The sequence below is a fragment of the Haliotis asinina genome, chromosome 3 (genome assembly GCF_037392515.1).
Source record: "Haliotis asinina isolate JCU_RB_2024 chromosome 3, JCU_Hal_asi_v2, whole genome shotgun sequence".
Classification (NCBI taxonomy): domain Eukaryota; kingdom Metazoa; phylum Mollusca; class Gastropoda; order Lepetellida; family Haliotidae; genus Haliotis; species Haliotis asinina.
In genome coordinates, this window is record NC_090282.1 from 23,075,580 (window position 1) to 23,098,553 (window position 22,974).

The window sequence follows — 22,974 nt, forward strand, 5'->3', positions numbered from 1 at the left end:
ACTATGATGTCTAATCATTTCAGTCCATACTCCATTCAAGTACTGATACTAAAACTGTTTCCAACAGCCATCTTAATTAAAGTTGTGTAATAGTATGGTACAATGACAATACAGACTGTTTGAACAAATCTAAGACCAATTAGTGCAGCCTTCGTTAAAATCATTATTACCACTATCAAGGCTACTTTTGTAGTGAATATTGAATTAACATTTACTTTTCAGAGTTTGGAATGTTAAAAGTGATCCTGACACCAATGTATGGAACCATTTATTCAATAACACTTTCCCCAGGACAAGGCTTAATTACATGCCATTATCTAAAAAGATTACTTTGTTTTCATTTTTATATAGAATTTAGCAAAAATTCAAGTTCATTAACCGGAAATTCATCAAGTGTTAAGGTTATGTCCCCAAATAGGAAATAAAGAGAACACAAATTCAGAACAACATAACCAGCACAATTCAAACCACTGAGGCTTGAAATGCCAAAAAAACTGTGATTGATGTATATATACTGTCACTGATGGGGTGGAGCACTATATACAATGTCCAAGATCACATAACGCAGGACTGTTTGTAGCTTCCACAAGTTTGATATCTAGGTCTAATTTTGTAGGTTAATCTATTGGCTGTCAGTGCATGTATAGTGTGATTAAGGTATGTATAGCGGACATTGTTGAATTTGTCCTGAAATCTTAGGTCAAAATCTCCAGTAAAATATCTATCTTCATAAAAAAAAAATCAGATTCCTGGATGCACATACTGATGTAAACATGCTTCATTGTACTTTCATTTCCCTTTATCATCATCTTTTCAAATATTATAGCTTAATCTTCAAAATTTGCTGTATCATCTTTCAAAAATAGCAATATTACAAAATCTGGAATGAGCATTACTGACAGACTGCCAGAACGTTCACCAGCAGCAGCTGACACCTAATAAGGTCAATGCCAAGCGCACAAGCTTACATTCATGGCAGGCATATTGCTACTAGAACCAAAATGGCAGAATGCCTAATGCTTAAGGTGGAGTCCTCATTCTTACTAAATAAACTGTCTCACAGTCCCTGGAACATATTATATTCCCTTCCACCCTGCCCTTTCTGGGATACTAAAGCCAATATTAAATGAAGCAAGTCTGTAGTTACTCATGTTCTTAATGTCCCATGTTCTGCCTGGAGCTCCTTTTCGATTTAAAAGGAATTATTTGTTTCAATTTTCCTCCCTGTTTTTGATGGATTCATTTCAGTTTATTGTTGCATTGTTTGCGCCAGTAACAGCCACACAGCTGTGGGCAATGAGATATCTGACACAGGTCTAACTTTGTTAGCAGTGAATGCTCCCGATACTAAACTAGGTAACAGTTCAACAGTTCAATAGATGATCAAGATAGTTTATGGATTAGGCTTCTTTGTTCCTTCCACGAAAAGAATCGAGATACTTAATCCATATCAATATCTTGGTCATCTAGGTCATCTACAATAACTAAATATCGCCATCAGACATCAGTTCATCAGATGTTTTTGTCTCTGTGGCTTTTCTCCAGAAGTGCCATCCATGGTTATGTGCTATCAAAAGATTTAAGAGGTGAAGTCACTTTAAAATTTAAACTGTTAAAAAATCATAAGCAAAATGAATTAATGTTAACATCCCACTGCAAAATCACAACACACCAAAGCGTCCATGAATACAGCTTCTGTCGCAGACAGGTCACCTATTAGATATCACTAGATTTGGGGAGTTATTTTCTTCAAATATTTGAAGGTTTAATTAAAAAAAATTACTAGCAAGATATATTTTCAGATCTTCACGGTAAACTGTTCTCAGCTTTTTGCAAGAAAGACCAAACAGGATTTCAGTATGTCTCTATACTGAATTGTGGACTGAAGAATTTGTGCAAACGTGTGACATAAAATGATGTATGTCTCTACTTCAATGTCTTTGTGAAAGTGGTTTCATATCAGATGTTGAAACCATGGTTGGTTGGACTGTTTGTTGTTCAACACCACACCAGCAATATTTCAGCTCTACGATGGTGATCGTAAATATTCAAACAATCCAGTGATCAACAGCATGAGCATCAATCTACACAACTGGGATGCTATGATGTGTCAACCAAGTCAGCAAGCGTGACCACCCCATCCAGTTAGATGCCTCTTATGACAAGCATGGGTTGCTGAAGACCAGTTCTAACCAGATCTTTACTGGCTCGAAACCATAGACAAAATGCTACAGTTAAACCTGCTTAATCTGGACCTTTTAGTCATCCCCAAGTTTTAACGATTATCATTGGTAACATGTACATATGAAATAAAAAATCTATTTTAATTCTGAATCCAGATGTCTTTATTGCATTAACATGGGGTCAGTGTAAACAGAAGGATGTAAAGACTGCAGTCAGTGACTACTGCCGTTACACTAACTCAACTAGTCTTTGACTATTTGAGCCAATCCTGAAACTGTATATGTATGTAGAACATTTATATAAATATGACAGCTGGACTAAGAACACCACATAAGCAAAAAGCAAGTGCGCGCACAGACACCAGCAACACATAGGTAGTTCAATCAGAGTTAGTTGTGTGTGTTAGTGCATTCAAGCAGCATGCATGCGCATGTCTAGTCACGCAACACTCGGAAGGTGCAGGGAAACAGTACATGGGAAAACATCAGGAAAATTATGCAGATTTCTAAAACTAGATTGGACATGAAATGAAAAGTGAATCACTATACCATTCACTTATAATGCGCATATACAAGCAAAACTGCCTGATGACAAAATATATTTATTCATATAGTGTGGGTGATACAAGTAAAATACACATGAGATTGCGTACAGTCATGTACATGAGAATGAATAAATGTTGAATAACATTCAGGATAGGTTGAGTGTATATTTATAGCAATGTTGCCAAATGTTCCTAGAAATTTGTTTTCATAAGTTCAATTTATTTCCTCATTATAAAAAAACAGCCTGTAGAAATCTTTGATAGAAGTGAAATTAAGTTTTAAAAGAATGTTGGTCATTCATTATAAGCTATATTCACATTAAGTTTATTTGTTTTCGGGTGTGTTTTTTAAATGGGGAATAAAAACTGATAACTGCCAAATAAATGTGTACTCAAGGCTTTTTATCATGTTCATCACTGATCTATTTGCTTCTAAGTATACACTCTAACCTTTATGTTTCTCAAAAACAACCCCAACAAAGAGAGTCACTATATTTTCTCTTTTATTGTAATGAATTGCTTGAATTTCACATTGTAAAGATACATTGTAAAACTGTTATTTCAATACAGAAGTTAGAAACAAAATAAATCTAGTAAACTGTGACATACAATCATTTACAAATGTCCAATGAATCGCATGATATACAGAGGACCTTCTGGATCCTTCCATCTTGTCAGTTTGCCTTAAAGTATTACTAAAGCAACATCCTAAGACTGTGATTAAAAATATCTGTTTGGGGCAAAGTGATTAGGTGATTACAAGCCATATTGGTAGGACAGACAGACCTGCAGATTTGGGGGCAAATATTTGTGAACAAGTGAAAAACAACTTTTCTGAAAACAGGATGACAGTTTCGCTTGTTTTTATCATGGCTTACAGTTTTAAAAGTTTCGATCTACATAACAGGTTTTCTAAAATACCTGATAAAGACTAGTACTCTTTTTAAGACTACAACCCAGCCATTTGGGTGATTAACTGTTAATAGATATCACATATCTGAAGCAGAAATAAATATATACTTATTGTATTACATTCTATTTCCAACTCTAAAGCAATTTCACACAGATCAACAATTCTTAAACTGCAATGCTAAACATAATCAAACAATTTCACACAATGACACATGTTGAAATACCATATATCATAGGATATATCTATACTAAGCTATATTTTATTTTAGAATACTACACTGAAAGGATTCACACCAGTATTTAAGTACACTTTTGTAGGCATAAAATCCATAACTGACCACAAACAAATTATTTTGTAGATCCTGTGAGACATTTCCAAGGTGTAAAACTAAACACAGAACCAATGAAAAGCATAAATACATATTGAAAGCTGTTATTGTTAAAAGATTACATGCACATGCAAGAAATAAGATGCATGGTCAGATGTTACTATAAAACAATGATGACTGTGTTAGAACTTGAATTAATGAAAGTAAAATAAAATAATGTAAATGATTCAAGTTTTAAATTAGCCATCAATCATTCCACCATTTGGTCGTTCCAGTCATGGAAGTCATTTATACATGAAATAAACCCTAAGGGAATTGTTAAGCAGCGCAGCTCAGCAATACAGTACACAAATACAGCATTACTTGTTAAACAGAATCTTGGAGAAAATTGTTTAATATATCGGTGACGAAACAGAATGTGAAACTACTACTACTCTCACTGTATTACCCTACTCAACTGACATATGTAACAGAGTCCACCAAGCTATTTAAGTTACTCAGTGTTAACGACGAACTGGACACATGAGTTTTTGGTATGATAAAAACCCTTGCAGTAAGAAAATGTCAGATGAAACAGCATATTTGGCTAATCACATCTGGAAACATGTTGGTCTTGTTTCGAAGGCTTTACAGTATATTGGGAACAGCTAAGTCTTGGTTCAAAGGGAACTACTGTATATTGGGAACAGCTAAGTCTTGGTTAACAGGAAACTACAGTACACTGGGGAACAGCACAGCCATTCTTCAGAGGAAACTACAGTATATTGGGAACAGCATAGTCTTGGTTAACAGGAACTACAGTACACTGGGGAACAGCACAGCCATGCTTCAGAGGAAACTACAGTATATTGGGAACAGCATAGTCTTGGTTCAGAGGAAACTACAGTATATTGGGGAACTACAGTATACTGGGGAACAGCTTAGCCTTACTTCAGAGGAAACTACAGTATATTGGAAACAGCTAAGTCTTGGTTCAGAGGACACTACAGTATATTGATGAACAGCTAAGTCTTGGTTCAGAGGAAACTACAGTATATTGAGGAACAGCTAAGTCTTGGTTCAGCGGGAACTACAGTATATTGAGGAACAGCTAAGTCTTGGTTAACAGGAAACTACAGTACAACTATTTTAGCTTCAAAATCAAGGCCCTGGATATTTGGGGAACAGCTTAGTCTTGGCTCAGAGGAAATTAGAACAGCTGAGGGTTTTGGATGCTATAACATATTAAAAAAAATAGCTGAGTTGAGCTGAGTTAGTTTGGTTTAGAGGAACTGCAACAGACAGGGGCAACAGCTAAGCCTTGGCTCAAAGGCACCACTGGACACCAGGGAACAGCTTTGTCTTGGTTCAGATGCACTACAAGCGCAGTTAGTTTTCCAAAGCACTCAGCAATATTCAAGTTATATGGCGGAGATGCACTACAACATATTAGGGGAAGACATTAGTCTTGGTTCAAGGAAACTACAACATATCAGGGGAAGACATAAGTCTTGGGTCAAAGACACCCCAGCACTTTAGGGGATGACATTAGGCTTTAATGGCCCAAGGAAACTAAAACAGATTAGGGAAGACACTATTCTTGGTTCAAGGATACCACAACATATAAGGGGAAGACATTAGTCTTGGTTCATGGACATTACAACATATTAGGGGAAGACACTCAAGGAAACTTCAACATAGTAGGAAAAGAAACTGTTCTTGGTTCAAGGACTCTACAGCATATTAGGAGAACACATTAGTCTTGATTCAAGGACACAACAACATATTGGGGAGGACGATATTCTTGGTTCAAGGACACTACAACACATTACGGGAAGACATATTAGTCTTGGTTCAAGGAAATTACAACATATTAGGGGAAGACATTAGTCTTCAGTCAAGGACACTACAATATATTAGGGGAAGACATCAATCTTGGCTCAAGGACACTATAACATATTGGGGAAGATACTATTCTTGGTTCAAGGAAACTACAACATATCGGGGAAGACATTATTCTCAGTTCAAAGACACTACAGCATATTACGGGAAGACATTAGTTTTGGTTCAAGGGCACTACAAGATATTAGGGGAAGACATATTAGTCTTGGTTCAAGGGCACTACAAGATATTAGGGGAACAGCTTAGTATGGTTCACAGGTTATAGTAACCTTAACGAAATCTTGACTGACTGGAAATATTTATACTACAGCATACATTTTCAAATTTGACAACTTGGAGTCTTGCTAGAAATCAGTTTTGAAACCACTGAGCAACGATTATTACCAAGGGTGTGAACAGCCTGATATGAAAACCTACATGACTTAGAATAAACAGCTAGGTTATGAAGAAGCTGACAACTGCTATGTAGAGGAAATAACATACATTAACATAGGGATCATCTGGTTACTCGTCCTGAAATGTAACTGGAATAGTTAGAACAATATGATACTAGTCCGTCCTTGAATGTTGCATATTTGTCATCAAAACAAACAAACAAACATGTAACAATTCATAGAATGTAGTGACTGTAGACATCGTCGCCGGTAAGGTTGGCTCAATGGGTGCCGATGTATCTGTTCAATGACTTTAAGCTATGCCGCTGTGCTTTTCAACCGTACTTCCAACAAATTTAAGACACAAGGAAACATCTGTTACTGGGACAGTATTTCAGTGTATCATGACATGAGGTGGGAGAAAAGCTTAAAGTGACAGTGGTTGTACAAAACCGACAAGTGAATAGCTCACTGACACAGGACTATGAGGGTGAATCTTGGACTCAAACCCATTAGCAGCAAATCCTGACGTGACAAGGGGAGTCAAAGGGTGAGCACTTGATATACCTCAAGATATTAGAAGCAGCCATACCTTTGCATTTATGTCATCAACTGAGTAGATTTTTATACCACCTTGAAAAATTCAAGATGGGGAACCCAGGAATGGGTTCCAAATATTGTTGGTATTAGCATCCAGGTGCTCAGTTGTACTAGCAAACACTCACCAGGCTAGCAACATGCTTCTTTAATCTAATGAACTTATACAGCTGATCTGTACACAACTTTGAGATGCACTAGCCGATTTAAGCTATGAATGCATTGAGAAAATGGTAAACACAAGTGATGGAATCTGCTAAGCCATCAAACAAATTCTGCAGGTCTATCGACCATTGGAGTCATGGCCAAAGTCCCACATTTCAAAGATGGCTCATTTAGATGAACCTCTGCTATCTACCAGTTTCATGACTGCATAATTTTCCTGGGATTAATATGAAAGACAAGACAAGGTGAAGTGCAATCAAAGAAATTAGTGTAAACTGCACACCACCAGAACATAACACAAGGACATGTTCTGCCCACAAGCTCTGCACAAATGAAATGCACAATCTTGACTGTCTGTGTCATTCTAGAGTGGACTATTTAGCTATCTTCTCCTACTGCTACTTGCCAGTGTGATGGGAAAGAGATGGAAACACTATACTCTGTGTTATTGCACTTCAAAATACATCTTTTAACAAACTGAATCAAATTATTATTATACGCTGATCAAAGTTCCTGAAGCAAAAAAGGCACTGCTGAATATAATATTTCGTTTCCCCAAAAGATTTCATTTTTACACTTTCATTCTCTTTCAGAATTTTTATCTAACCGTATTCTAAACTGATTCAGTTTGTTCTGGCACACATGATGAATCCAGATCCCCAAACCACCACTGAGTTATCTCCCTTCCACCACGAAAACGAGATGAATTATTGTTAGTCACCAGTTTAAGGAACAGAGAAGAAATCTAATAGAGAGCGTTAGTCTTGACACTACATATTAGGTGTATTCTGCTATTGCTGTATTGTTAAATTCTAGAAGAAGTACAGGAACAAAGATGTTATTGTCAGTGGTGAGACAGCCATGAGGGAAATGTCAGCTCAAAACTGCAGTTCGTGACAAGACACTGATTGTTGCTGTAAACGTGGAATGCATGCACAGCACAAATACAGGAATGATCACCCAAACTGAAATAACATCAGCAAATAAACAATACAATATACATAAAAAATATATATATATATAAATGAAAAGTTTTAAATATCAAAACTTGTGACTGTGATTAGTGACTAAAGAAGTATAAAATGCATATGTGTTGAAGACAATTATCAAACAACCAATTTGAGTTTAAAATGTCTCACAATATTATGGATGGATCAGTTAATTGTAACAACAAAATGAGAAACTAAATAATGGCGGAAAAAAACCCATGAATTCACTCTTCCCTGGCATACTCCAAATGTATACAGTGACTGAGTATTAAGGCCTCATAATACCCCTAATATTGGACACTGTTTCATGTATATACCCACAGGTAGTTCACTTTCTGACTTATACATGCACTTTGCATCACGCTCTGCCAACTACATGTAATCTTGTATGAGATGCATAATGTAAACAGAATTAATAGAAAAAGTTTTTGACAGTCACACTTTCAAATGAAAACAGTAGCAAATTAAATTTCAAGAATCCTAAAATCTGTCTAAAACTTGGCTGCACAATGCAAGACAACTGTGTTTCAGCTGGAACCTACGTCAGGACACTGACAGTGAAAACAATACTGTACATGAGGAACTTACCTTGCTGGTGTGTTTGGGAGGGGTCTGATTGTTATTGTTATAGTTGCTGTAACTGTTTGGCTTCCCTCTGACACGCTCCTCCTGAAAAGGTCATGGATAACTCAGAGACAGATCAACACAGACACTAAACAACATTTACCACCATGCCTCGAACATGACTACACTGAGATCACATGCAGCATTCAGAGGAAAGGGCATTGATCATGTCAGTCATCTAGGTATACAGACACTTGTTACCTCTAATCTTACTTTCAAAACATTTCTTCCAAATAAGAAAAAAATATCCTCTAAAAACTGTTGTACCAAATAGGCAATATGAAGTCAAAAGGGTAAGTCTAACACATTTTCAAAACAAAACAGAAAATAACAGGCTCATTTGTCTGAACAATTGTCCACAGGCTCCTTTCACAAAGCTACCTTTAACAGGTTAACCCAACTCCCATTCTTTAACATTGTACTAAGGTGACCTTAGTGACTTATGATTACCTTAATACCTTATGATTACCCTAGATCATTAAGTATAGTCCAACCCAACATTTATGCATTACTGTTCTTTGAGCAAGGATCAAGTTTTTGTTGAATTTCCAAACTGACATTGTAACTTACTTCAGTAACTTCGAATCTATCCACTTTTAATGCTGACCTCTAAAGAATTACTTCATTCTTCATTTGTCTGACAGGTCATTTAAACAAGAAAATTATTCCTGCACCTGCATGAACTTGCCCTTTAACTAAACTGTCATTACATTCATAGTTAGATGGTGCACCAGTCTTGGAACCATCACAACACGAGCACAATGACAAAACGCAGAAACATTTTAACTGATCAGTTCTAGTCTCAGTTTGTGTTTAACTGAAGTTCCCCCCTTGATAAGGTCATGCTTTAATTCATGTATAAACAAACAAAACATGAAGATTAGATATGAACATGGCTAGCTATTCTCGAAACGTTCGTAGCCCTACAAACTTCTTAAGCCCATTCTTCGAAAATTGGCTACGATCGTTTTGAGAATAAGAGCCCTGGTCATGTATGACATGCAGATAGTTTGTGGATCTGAACCTCTTCATCTCCATCCTCTGCATCTTCTGCGTTTTGATCTGATGGAAGTTTTGTAAGCTCCACCCCGCTAGGGACAGGGGCGGTGTGGTCATCTCCTGGGGGACGCGAGCTGGTCTCCTCATCCTGAGAGATACAGTTTGGAAGAGAAGCAGCAAGATATGAGCAAAGCAAATACTACAGAGCATGAAAGCACTGGACAGGTGACCCAGTAAGGTGGCTGCAGTGTGCATCAGTCACTCAGTCAAACGAAGACTCAAGCAACAGTGTGGAATTGAAGCAACATGTCTTAAGTCTTAGTATGGTGGATGGGTTAATGAACTATACCTTAGTCAAAGTACTGTAAAGAACATCACAGACTTTCTACTGAATCGTGTCTCCACTCCATTTTGAAATATACCCTGGAACTATCAGTCATATCAATTTCTTTCCAGAAGTTAGATAACCATCTCTTTTCATTAGAAATGTTCTCGTGCACAACCATAAAATAAAACACTGATCAAAATCACTCCTCTTACCGCGAAGTCTTGAAAGTAGGTGTGCCTTAGAAAACTGGATCCCTTATGCACAAAACAATGAAAAGAAGAGCTATCTCATCATAAGATAAAACAGTTCACATTTGAAAGATAATTTCATCACAATGCTACATAAAATATAACATCAATCTGCATTTCCCCTTTACTGAGTCACCGAGTATAGACAGCACATCAATTTGTAGACCTTGCTTGGATGGCTTCATAAAGATATAAAAATACTGAATTCTCTACCACCATTAGTGTGACACATCTATAACTTGATGAAGAGAATAGATCATAGCTCACACTACTTTACACATGTGGAAAGTTTTACAGGAACATGTGCAACAGGAAACTTATCATTCAGAATTGCATGAAGACAACTAAACTGTCAAAATGATCAAGAATGTTGTGCAGAATGATATTTGTGCATGTAGATGACAGCAAGCTATAACATCTAGTAAACACTACTAAACTATCCTCCGCAGCAACTCTCATTATCTCTTTAAATAAGGACACAACAAAACAAAAAATTCAAAACACTTTGTTACGTGTGCTATACAAGGAAGATGTGACACACAGCATCAGGTTTTTTTTGTATTGTGATATGACAACAATGGTCAGTCACATCACATGTTTTTATACATCTTGCTATGGAAAAGTGACAAAATATTCCTGTATATATCATATAGTGACTTTGGCACATCCTTTGAACTTTGTAAGTAGTAATCTGAAATTAGAACTGGAAGTCACATCTAACTATGCTGAGGATGATTTAGCAGTTCCCTTCTAGCAAAATAACTTAATGTCAAACTGCACTGCTCATATGATGAGTTTCAATACTGACCTTGACCTCTTCTGCAGGGATTTGATCTATAGGTAGGTCAACCCGTGTATCCCGGGTATCTCGAACCTCACGTGCTCCGTAAGTTTGGCGGTTAGTTTGTTTTGCTTTGAATACACCACCATCATCTGGGAATGACAGTCATAGAATCAATACAGTATTATTCAAATAAAGCAATAACTTTGTCAAAGTATAGAACAATTAAAAAAGAGAATAAGAGTTCTTAATTTATTTGAAGATGTAGCTCTTGTGGCAGTTAACATCTGGAAAAGGACACAAACTATAATACCAGACAAAGGGAAGGTAACTCCTACCTTTATCATAATCCACTTCCTGTACTTTCTTCTTTTCTGCCGGACGTTTGTGTGTGACTGGTTTCCGAGGGAACCCATTGTCCTCCTCCCGATTCTGACGATTGTTTTGATGCTTTTTGTATCTAAAACACCCCAATGTTTATCAGCTGTATAGGGACATATGAGTGTGAGGTAGTCAGCTAAGTTTGCTATGCCATATTTCAGTGCTACGCATGCTTGGTCCCAAAATCATAAAACTTAACTACCCCTTGTTAGGACTGGCTAAATATATCATTGCATGGAAGTATCACTGACTGGAAGAATGAGCATTGACTATTGATGTCATAGTATTTTATCATACATAAACATCAATACTTTGAAATATCACTGATGATCAGAATTAATACTGATCATTGACATGAAATTTATGATCAAATACTGTTTAAAATACAAACACAACACACAAAGTTTAGTCCTTACTCATGGGCTCCTACAAAAATTGTGTTTAGGACACTGTTTTTGCTAGTAATCATTGCATAATGTTACTAACTTGTGATACATTATTTTGAATTTATATTGGCTTTTCTACATTGTTCTATTCTGCAATCAGTCACTTCTCTGAAATTTATCTATATCAATCTCTTTGATCTACGAGGGGATGTCAATAAGTTCGGAGCCTTGAGCATTTTTCATACCCAGGTGTCACAGCCTATGGTACGACATTGAACCTTGGGGTGTAGCTGATGTGATATATAAGTTTTGGTATCCTACTCTCAGAAGTTTCACAGCAGTGAAAATGAATAAAATTGAGTATAGAGCAGTAATTAAGTTTTTAGTTCTTGAAGGAAACTCGGCGAAGAACATTGAAGAAAGGCTTTCAGCAGTTCATGGGAAGTCTTCCCCTTCATCTGCTACCATCAAACGAAGGGTCAATGAATATAAGCATGGTAGAGAGAGTCTTGAAGATCACCCCCATCCAGGTCGCCCAATAACAAGCACTAGTCAGGAAAACACTGAAAGAGTGCATAGACTTGTGCTGGAAAATCGTCGAATCACACTCCACGAGTTAGTGGAGACCACAGGCATTTCATACGGATCCATTGAGACAATTCTTCATGAACATCTCGTCATGTCTAAGGTGTGCGCAAGATGGGTGCCAAGAATGCTTACAGATGAAATGAAGCTAACAAGGGTCACCATAAGCAACTCCATGCTAACCAGATACAACAAGAATCCAGAAGATTTTCACTTTAGGCTAGTAACCTGTGATGAAACCTGGATCCACCACTATGATCCTGAGAGCAAACAAGAATCCATGGAATGGAAACATGTCACTTCTCCCAAAAAGTTCAAAGCCTCCAGATCAGTGCAGAAGGTAATGGCGACAGTCTTCTGGGATAGCAAAGGGGTCATCCACATAGATCACTTACCAAAAGGAAGAACGATGAATGGGGAATATTACGCTAACTTGTTGAGGCAAGCGCGACAGTCAATCAAGGAGAAGAGCCGGAGCAAGATCAGACGTGGTATTCTTCTACATCAAGACAATGCTCCAGTATACACCTCTCACGTTGCAGCCGCTGCTGTCCAGGAATGCGGGTTCAAAATCTTGCCGCATGCCCCCTACTCTCCAGACCTGGCACCAAGTGATTATTATCTGTTCCCAAATCTCAAGAAACACTTGCGTGGTCGTAGATTTCAGGATGATAATGAGCTTATTGCTGCTACTGAGGCTTGGTTTGAGTACCAAAATGACGCCTTCTACAGTGATAGCATCAGCGCCTGGTAGAAAAGATGGAACAAGTGTCTTGACTCACAAGGGGACTATGTTGAAAAATAGAAATGTGGTTCATACCAATATTTTGTGTTTTTCTATGCAAGGCTCAAAACTTATTGACATCCCCTTGTATAATATTACTCAGCTCCACTCCATGTAAACTAAAGCATTCATGACAGTGGCAGAGATGAGATGATATTACCGATGACTGTAGCTGTTCTCCGATGGTGGGTAGGAGGAGTGTGAGTGGTCAGGTGACCACTGCTTGCCGTTCTTTGAGCCGCGGCTGACTTTCAAGGGAGGCAATCTGTGGGGTAAACTCGCGTTTAAATCACATCGACAAACCAGTGTCCATTGCCGAACAGCATAACGTAAATGTAGGAATACTAGAGGCTGAAACATTTCTAAGCAGAACAAATAGCATGTTGGGTAATAATGCAAAACACTGATAAGTCAGGAGTGTGCATGCGATTTTTGTTTAACTTATGACTGCAGTCTGTAAATAATCATGTCTAGACCAGAAAATCCAGTGATAGATACTGTGTGCAATGATACAGTCTGTTAGGGTACGTTCAGCTGTCAACCAATCCCACATCTGACCATTTGACACCAGTACCAATACTCTTAAAACCAGCACAGGCTGCTAGCAACCACTTCTATCTCTGAATCTCCATAAGTCTGGCATCTTGTGATATCCTCCACTTACTTCTCAACTTTGGGTGAAGTCCTAAAGTTGCGTGCTGTTGTCTCGGTGTACTGACCCCCGCAAAACCGTTCATGTTCCCTCACTGCCACGTAACACTCGTGTTGCCGCAGCAGACTGGGGTCGTTGATATGTGTCCCGCCTCTCGTGAACAGCCTAGAAAAGGAGTTGTCATGGTTCAACTATATCATCAAGACCTGTCTGAAGAGCCACATTACTGATCTGACTCAGCTGACACTCACAATAGGAAGTAGGGTAGTCCAATTCTCACCTGATTTCCATGGTGATGATGAAGAAGAGTAAATATTGTTACTGAGACACGCAATACAAAATATCACAGTTTTTCCTCTGGCTTGGGTATTTACATGGTCTGTGTCGGCACATTCTGGTATAATATTCAAATCTTTTAAACTGGATCATATCTTGTCTTGAAAGACAAAAAATAGCTTTCATACACTCTTGTGAAGAAGCTTTCATGGGATGTGACATACCTTACTGCACATCCACCTAGGTCGTCCTTGATGGACTTCACATTATTGACACAGTCAATGACCTTATTCATGTCCCCTAATTCTTTGTGTCCAAGTGTGACAACTCGGGGCCTGTTCAAAACATGCTTGTTTGGCCATACTCTGTAAAAGGAAAGATGCTTTAATAATGAAATGTCAGAATATAATGTCCTTTCCAAAACTGCGAGCACGTACAGCAAAACATGTTGCAATCTGGCAGGTATATTGAGAATTAGTGAGTTTTGTTTTACGCCGCAATCAGCAATATTCCAGCAATATGGCAGCAGTCTGTCAATAATCAAGTCTGGACCAGACAATCCAGTGATCAACTGCACGAGCATCAATCCCTTTAGCCCGATCCCGTTAGTCGCCTCTTACGACAGGCACAGTCACCTTTTACGGTAAGCAAGGGTTTCTGAAGGCCTATTCTACCCTGGGACCTTCACAGGATTAAGAATTAGTCATGTTTGAGTTAATGTAATGCTGATGTGTGATATTTATAATGAAATACAATGAAAAGGTCAGAAAAGGTCTTGTTTGACATCAATGTTGGTGGAAGCCTATTCAGTTTGTGTGGAAATGAACTTGTTCAAACCAACACCTTTTCTGATCAGGAGTTAAAGATTGTTTTGTGTTTTCATTGCATTGTGCTTCAGCATATCGTTATTGAACTATTGAAACTTCATCCTGTAATATGCAACGATTAAAAAAAGAGTGAAGGAATTTCAGAAAGGGCAAGCTATAGCTAAAATAAATAACACTTCTTTCTTTAGAAGGAAGGTCAAAGAATCCAATCATTGCCATAAATTTCATAGCATCCTAAATAAACTGAAAGGTTGCAAGGAAGGTTCAGCTCATGACAAAGTTGCCTGGAAATATCTGTTTTGTTTCTTTACCAGAACTTGATAATAATTAGGAGATAAACATACTCTGTTGGAAAATCAGAGGTATACAACAAAATTTAAAATAGCTCTAAATTTTGTATTTAAAACCCCACGCTACGCATTCGGTTTTAAATCAAATTTTTACACATGACAATACGTTTATCTCCATTCTACCATAACCATGCTATTCAGATTTTAAACAAATATGTAAAGTGTTGGAAAATCAGAGGTATATAACGTGATTATATACATCTGAATGACTTTAATTAACTAATCACAATCCAGTATTTACTAAAGTCATCGTAGATTAAGGGTATATTATGATTCAAGTCTAGAGTGACTAAGCAAGTCTAGATTGTTCAGCTTTCAAAATAGTTTTCTGGATCTTATCTATCAATTGTTTGTGTAGATATCTATACACCTGGAAATTAATCAAGCAACACCCCAATTTTTTCTATTGGAGCAACTTTGAAGTGTTCTGACAATCAAAATATGCCGGGTTGATATAGTTTGACACTTTTTTATTCAACAGACGATCTCTGACAAACAACTTAAAGGGAAAAAGTATCAAGACTTTGCTTTATTGCAACGAAATCCAAATTCTTAAAACTGTCTTAAATTCATGAAAAAATGGACACAATTTACTATTCATCCACAGACGTTGTTGTCAGGTGTATTAACACAAATGTCACATGGAAAGAAAGAACAGTCATCTGAGAGTCTGCACACCGACTTTCATCAATATCTAGTGTGTCCTCCCTGCGCACGCACCACCGATTCCAGACGCCTCCTCATTCCTTGGATGAGTCTCCGGATCTGATTCTGGGGGATCCTGTTCCACTCCTCATGCAGGAGTTGAGATTATGGACTGGTGGGTCTCTCTGCCTCACACGACGGCCAATAAAGTCCCACAAATGTTCAATGGGGTTGAGGTCAGGGCTCATGGCAGGCCATGGAATTCTGTCAATTGCATTTTGCCGCAAAAAATCATTTACAGCATGCGCCCTGTGAGGTCTAGCATTGTCGTCCATAAATATGGGTCTCGTTGCCAGAGGATGGTTCTCAAAATGAGGTACCACAGCCCTGTCAAGAACCTCCTGTTGGTAACGAACACCGTTAAGGTTGCCACGGATGGTAATGATATCCAACTTGCAGTTCATGGAAATGCACCCCCATACCATAACGGAACCTCCCCCAAAGGCCACAGTCTCCTGGATGTTCCGTGGAGCCATTGCTGTGTTCCTCTGCCTCCAGACCCGAGTACGACCGTCCACCATGTGCAGCAAGAACCGGCTCTCATCTGAGAAATGGACCTTCCTCCAAGAGGCAATGTTCCAGTGCAAACGGTCATTACACCAGGCCAGTCGGGCTGCCTTATGGGCTGGAGACAGTCTGGGTCGCTTGATTGGCCTCCTTGCCCGGTATCCTGCAGCTTTCAGACGATTCCGAACAGTCCTGTTCGAGATGGGTCTCCCTGGAAGCCACTCCTGTCTCAACCGAGAGCTCGAGTCGAAGGACCTGCGCCGTACAAGTCTCAGTAAAGCTCTGTCCTCCCGGACTGTGGTCTTCCTGGGTCTTCCTGGTCTAGGCAGGTCTTTAACTTCATTAGTGGCCCGGTATTTTTTCAAAAGTTTTGAAATTATGGAATGATGTCGTCCGATTTGAGTCCCGATTTGTCTTAGAGACATACCAGCATTCCTCATGCCGATTATTTGCCAACGAGTGGCCTCTGATAATTTCCTACGTGCCATGACATTGAAATGAATGAAAAACCGAATGCAATCGACAACCTGCGCTTGTAAACACCCCAGGGAAAAAGTGCATTTTTCGAAAGTTGAGGTTAAAGCAATGCACGTGCGCTGTGCAAGCTTCACGCGCGTCATATCAACCCATGAAAAGCTCATGCTGTATGTCAATACATCAAAATTGAATAATCAATCATCAAAATTACTTCGTTAAACTTTGTTAAGTTTTTATGTGTCTTTGAATTTGGTGTTGCTTAATTAATTTCCATATGTATATTTGCTAAATATAAGAACTATATTTCTGGGACTAAATGTATGTATACCATCTGCTCCGTCTTCACATTTTGCATCTATTTGACTAATGTGAATGCTAAAGCCATCAATTATTTATTACCTAAGGGTTTGTTAATCAATATTATTTGCGTAGATGGAGGTATAAAATCTTTCTTCAGCACTTGACAAAAACAGAACAAATGACTTATGTGTGAAAATGACTGAATGTGACAGAAGGAATAGCATACATGGAAATGCATGGTTGACCATGTTCCTTGCCTGGATTGGGTTTGTTTGTTGCCATATTGCTTCATTGTTTTGTATGGATACACCGACATTAATGTTGCGTTTTGTTTATGCACATGTTTGATACACTTGACCTGGCAGCCTCAGGTAACACTGTAGATGTCTGCAACACACAGCCACAGACGGGTAGTGATCACTTTGTAAATATGTACATATCATAAATTTTATCATATCTACTGAATTGGACATACATCTTGTAGGGCTGGGATGGGTTACCCAGTTACCTGGGATGAGTGGGTAATGTTGTTGGACAAGGGTACCCGTCTCAATAACTGGACCCATCATGATCATATGACCAAGAGATGAAACAATGTAATTAGTTATTCTTTCATGATTGAAAGGTTGTATTGTCTTTGAAGATTTTGACATAATTTTCTGTCACCCATTTTTAATATAATACATGGGTAAAATATTGACAACACTCACAATTTTAGCTCCAAGCCGAAAAATATATTGCCATTTCTTACAAATTTGATGTCAGGAATTAACATAACAGGTATCCAGGTAGGGAAATTTCGGAAGGGTAACCACGTAGAAAATATGGACCCGTTCCAACCCTAACATGTAGCATTATGACTGGATTCACAAAATTTCTACTTACCATGTATGTATACTCAAGAACCTATCCACCCTTGGAGTTATTCACACAATCTAGTGCTTTAAAAAATTTGATATTGACAGACAAGTTGCACATATTGTATTTGTTTCAGATATGGTAACAGGTAAGCGGTATCCTGGACTGTTGCCATTCACACAGTAAGCTGATTAAAATATACAACTGAACAAAGTCTCTGCGACATTTCAGAGATTAGCAGTTTGTGTACCTAGATGTTTGTATGAAGCAGATCCAGTATGTTTATATGGAGTAGATAGAAGATATTTAAATGTAGTTTAGTCTTCAGTATCTGCACTTACCTGATATTGACAGCTGGCATGGGGTTTTTGGGGATTTTCCCTTGTACATCACGAAACTTGTTGTTTTTCTTTGGAATCTGTAATCAAAAACAAATGTTTAAATCAATAACAGGAATATGCAAAGACTCAGCTACACATTAAAAATTGGTACAAGAGGAAAATTTTCACTATAATCCCATGGACATTGCTGGTGTTCAGATGTACATTTGGCAAACTGTGTCAAGTGATTGATGCCACTCGCACGTTTCCCCAAGTAGATATTGACTGGTTGTGCAGCATGAACTCAGCTTCTCATGGCCTTGTTCCTCTAAGCAATCACAGTGCCAGGATGATCATAACTCAAATACTTTAACATAGACTTAAGACAGTCGTATCGCTATGATTGTTTTGAAGAACGGGGCGCAGGGCCTTACAATGGACATTGAAAACTAACTACTTCTTTACTAATCAATGAAACCTCTAATTGTCACTGAATCTTCTACTAATCATTGAAGACTCTCCTAATCTCTGAGTTCTCTCCTACTGAATCCTCTATGTATCTCTGAATCTTCTACTAAACTCTGTATCTTCTCTTAATCTCTGAATCTTCTACTAATCACTGAATCCTCTCCTGATCTCTGAATCTTCTACGAATTTCTGAAACGTCTACTAATCACTGAACATATGCTAATCACTGAATCCTCTCCTGATCTCTGAATCTTCTGCTAATTTCTGAAACTTCTACTATAGTTTTGCATGAAATGCATGTGGACCCAGAATTTTTTAAAATATTTCTTCATCCAGTGATCCAATTGATCTCAAACTTTGCAAGTGGATGTTCTATCAGACAACCTAATCACAATGTAAATCACCGAACATGCATTTGTATGAAAGAATCTGCCTATGTAACTGTAACAAAATAAACAGCAGAATGCAGACTGCTTGCAGAGGGAGGGAGCCAATGACCTGTAACAGCAGCAGTGATCTCTGTATCTTCTACTAATTTCTGAAACTTCTAATAATCACTGAAGCCTCTCCTAGTCCTAATCACTGAAACCCCTTCTACTGCACTATCTGCTGACCATTAAATTATAACTTATCACTGTATAATACTGTACAAATCATTGCATGATAATAACAAATACCTCATTTGAACAAACAAATGCAAATCAGTATTAACTGATACAGTGTCTGACTGACATCTGCAAAACACATAATCATTATTATTCAAAATATTGGTGACCAGTATGTTTGAGACATACATTAATTTGGGACTACACTTCTTTTGAAAAGTACAGATTTTAAAACTTTTGTTGAGTTGGGCCTCAACTGGCCAAAACCATGGTGGTGAGCGGGCTAGGTAGCTGACTTTGTGTGCTTGCGATTAGTTTCGGGACTGTGTGTGTGTGTGTTTGAATCCAGGATGATTATTCAACCCCAAAAGAGTAAAAGAATCTGTACTTTACTAAGAAAGTGTAATCCCAAATTTAACAAAAGTTACATTTTACCACAATATGGCACTGTGTATTCACAGTAATTTTGAGAAATCAACTAATAACATTTTCATGGAAAATGTTCCTTTCATGCCCAGCAAAACCTGTCAAAGTAGCTGGATAATCAAGGGTAGTTTTATAAATTAGCATGAAGAGTTTATTGGTTATCATGACAGCATATTTCAGTCCATTGTCTGTTTTGGAAAATACGAAGATTTCTGCACATGTCATTTGGTTTATCAATACCCCAAATTCGTACATGTACATAGTATGACCAGAAATTATTGAGAATGTTAGGAATCTGTTTAACTGCATTTCTAGTCTAAACAATCTTGACCTGTTATCAAGTTGTTGGTTTCATTCAAGAGAGACAACTCTGTTAATCATATTTCATTAGTTTGTGAAGAGTTATTCCCCTTTGTTTACTTGCCAGAAGGTGTTATTTTCAGTGATCCTCAGTATGGATAATTTAGGGAAGAAGAAGTTGATTTTAGAGTATATATAACAAGGACATCAGATCTGTTAAAGTGATATCAAGTAGAATAGGCATCCCTTTGCCCACTGTTTATTGTGTTTTGTAAAATATTGCAAATGGAAATGGCACTGAGCACCAGGGAGGCACAGGTAGGCCAAGAAAACTGACTGTCAGTAACAGGAAGAGGCTTGGTATTCTTGTTTCTAAAAACAAACAAATGAGTTTAGAAAACTGAAGGCTGAATATGACTGATAAGAGGAACTGTGGCTGTCCGTAAGGGGTCAATTAGAACTGAGCTGCATGCAGTGGGTTGGTAGAAAAGTCAAGGAATTTCATCACTGATCATGAAACCTAAACAAAAGGAGCGAAGGTTCAACTGGTACTTACAGCATACAAATTTTTACTGGGACAATGTGATTTTCTCAGGTGAAAGTTCTGTGTGGCTGTTTCCTAATACACTGTAACTCTTGACCACACAAACTGAAAAACCCTTGTATCAGCACCCAAAGTACAGTCTGAAATTTAACGAGTGAGGTGGCATGTCTGTGTTAGGGGCAACACCCCTCTGTGTACCTGAAGGGAATATGAACATTGAGCTGTACAGATATTCTCAAAGACATGTACTTCCATCTGCTCACGTGTTCTATATAAAATTTTGGATCTTATAGCAGGACAATGACCTAAAAAAACATTAAAAGTATTCACAGGCCTGGTTTTGGACCCAATATATGACATGATTAGATTGGCCAAGGGATAGCCTTCATCTAAACCCAAGAGACAATGTTTGGGGACTTATGAATGAAAGTGTCCGTAAGAAAAATCTGACAAATATTGCTGAAATGAAAGAAGTGGTGGTCCAATATTGGGATAGCACAGGCCACAACTTTCTAACTTCTTTGATCAGTAATATTCCCTGCCACATTGCTTCCCATGACTTGACAAAACTGGTCTTACTATACAAATGTTTTCACAGCTATATGGCTGAAATACAGCTGATCCACCATCAAATCTGAAATCACTAACATTATTACATGAACCTCTTAAGTGATCTAAGTTTCATCTGCTCTCAGATACTGTCTATCACGTCTATATGCAAAACTGAAGGTTCAAAAACAACATATTGATTCAAGAGAACTGGCATAATTATCAGTTGTTTGAACTAACAAGAATGAAAACATCCAATATTTTGAAACACAAACAATACTGCATGTGGTGCAGTTTCAGACAAATAAAATCAAGAAAATCATCAAAACCATACAGGGCTTTCACAAACAAAAATATGTATATGTAAACAATTTCACGGCTTGCTAAAAGCTTAGGAAACCAACATATTAACTGCTTACAGTTTTCAAACAGATTAATTAAAGAACAGAAGCCTGTGGGGGTCTTGGTTGCTAGGTGGAAGAAGCCATATTGAAACATTAGCCTTGATTAAAGGAGTCCGTATAGATTTTCTGCATGAAGCACACGTATAAATCTACTGACATGATACTCTCAAGGACACACAGAGAATTAATGTACCTCTTTGCATACTGCTTACCGGAGACAGAATCATACTGCCATTGTTGGCACTGGTTCTTGTTCACTAGATATCAATAGAATATTGTCACATATTGGAACAGGAACTAATAGAAAAGCGAAAAAACATCCCAAAGGAATCAAGATGTTTTGCATCACTGTTGAGTCCAGACATCTTTATGCTTGAATTAAATAACAAAACAATGTCCTGAGTAATCTTAGAAGCAGCCCACGAGTAAAGATGTAACTTTGTTTATTGTGAGCGTAAATTAATTTATTGTGAGCGTGAATTAAAACTTTATGTAATCATAGTTGTTTTTCTTAAATTATCAGTGAAACAATTTCAACATTGCTAATGTACTTCGACTTTGTAATAGTACCTTGACTCCTCAATGAGGAGTCAAGGCAGCCATATTGGACAAAGAGGTAAAAAAATCACACGATTATGACCCGATACTCTGCCTAAGTCGCATTATCAAATTCACTCAATAGTGTTGCAGTTTTGTTTAAATGTGACTTCCTGGTCTAAATAGACAAGAACCAGTACCTCTATACCTGGACTGAAGTGTGTCTGCACATTTGCACATTTCAAACCTCTGGCTGATGCAAGTTTCAAATGAAGATCCATACATCCAAAAACTCAGAAATACTTGGCACTGCCAATGAGCGAACACAGACATTTATCACCTAAGCACACTCAGCAAAAGAGTATGGGACAGATATTTTTTAAAAAGGAATGGCCAAATATGTAATCTGACTGTCCTCCTATCTACAGCACTCCTTCAAAAGTTAGTTCTAACATGCCAGTGAGCCTAAGAATTGTTGACAGCAGTTGATATATTATATTACATAATTCTGACATTTATTCTTCATAGAACATTTTACGGCTGGATGCAGGCAACTGTTAGAGAACCAGGAACAAAAAATGATTAATTTGTGATCTGCAGTGTTTGCTTTTGCTACATGAAAAGCTGTGTAGACATGGTGATCTGATTTTATTTTTAATGAGATTCTGCTAATCCCCAGAGTACATAAGTCATGTTGTAATGCATCCCTGATTAACAAGTTGCAGGATTAATGAACCATGAGTAAGGAATGATGCTTCTTTCTGCAAGTTGTGTCTCC

The 22,974-nt window shown here is 37.8% G+C and overlaps 1 protein-coding gene across 5 annotated transcripts in view; it reads right to left on the reverse strand.

The window, feature by feature from the left end:
* LOC137277684 (doublecortin domain-containing protein 2C-like) overlaps positions 1-22,974 on the reverse strand; it is a 115,109-nt gene that overhangs the window by 8,911 nt on the left and 83,224 nt on the right. For 3 of the 5 annotated variants that reach the window (XM_067809559.1, XM_067809557.1, XM_067809558.1), the window contains exons 3-9: positions 18,385-18,461; positions 14,244-14,384; positions 13,756-13,908; positions 13,252-13,356; positions 11,294-11,415; positions 10,983-11,107; positions 8,564-8,644 (exon numbers count right to left, since the gene is read on the reverse strand). In XM_067809559.1, the coding sequence (XP_067665660.1) occupies positions 8,564-8,644; positions 10,983-11,107; positions 11,294-11,415; positions 13,252-13,356; positions 13,756-13,908; positions 14,244-14,384; positions 18,385-18,461 (804 nt within the window). Of the gene's footprint in view, positions 1-8,563; positions 8,645-9,623; positions 9,747-10,982; positions 11,108-11,293; positions 11,416-13,251; positions 13,357-13,755; positions 13,909-14,243; positions 14,385-18,384; positions 18,462-22,974 lie in introns of all 5 variants that reach the window. The other 2 variants (XM_067809555.1, XM_067809556.1) reach the window with 1 other exon arrangement.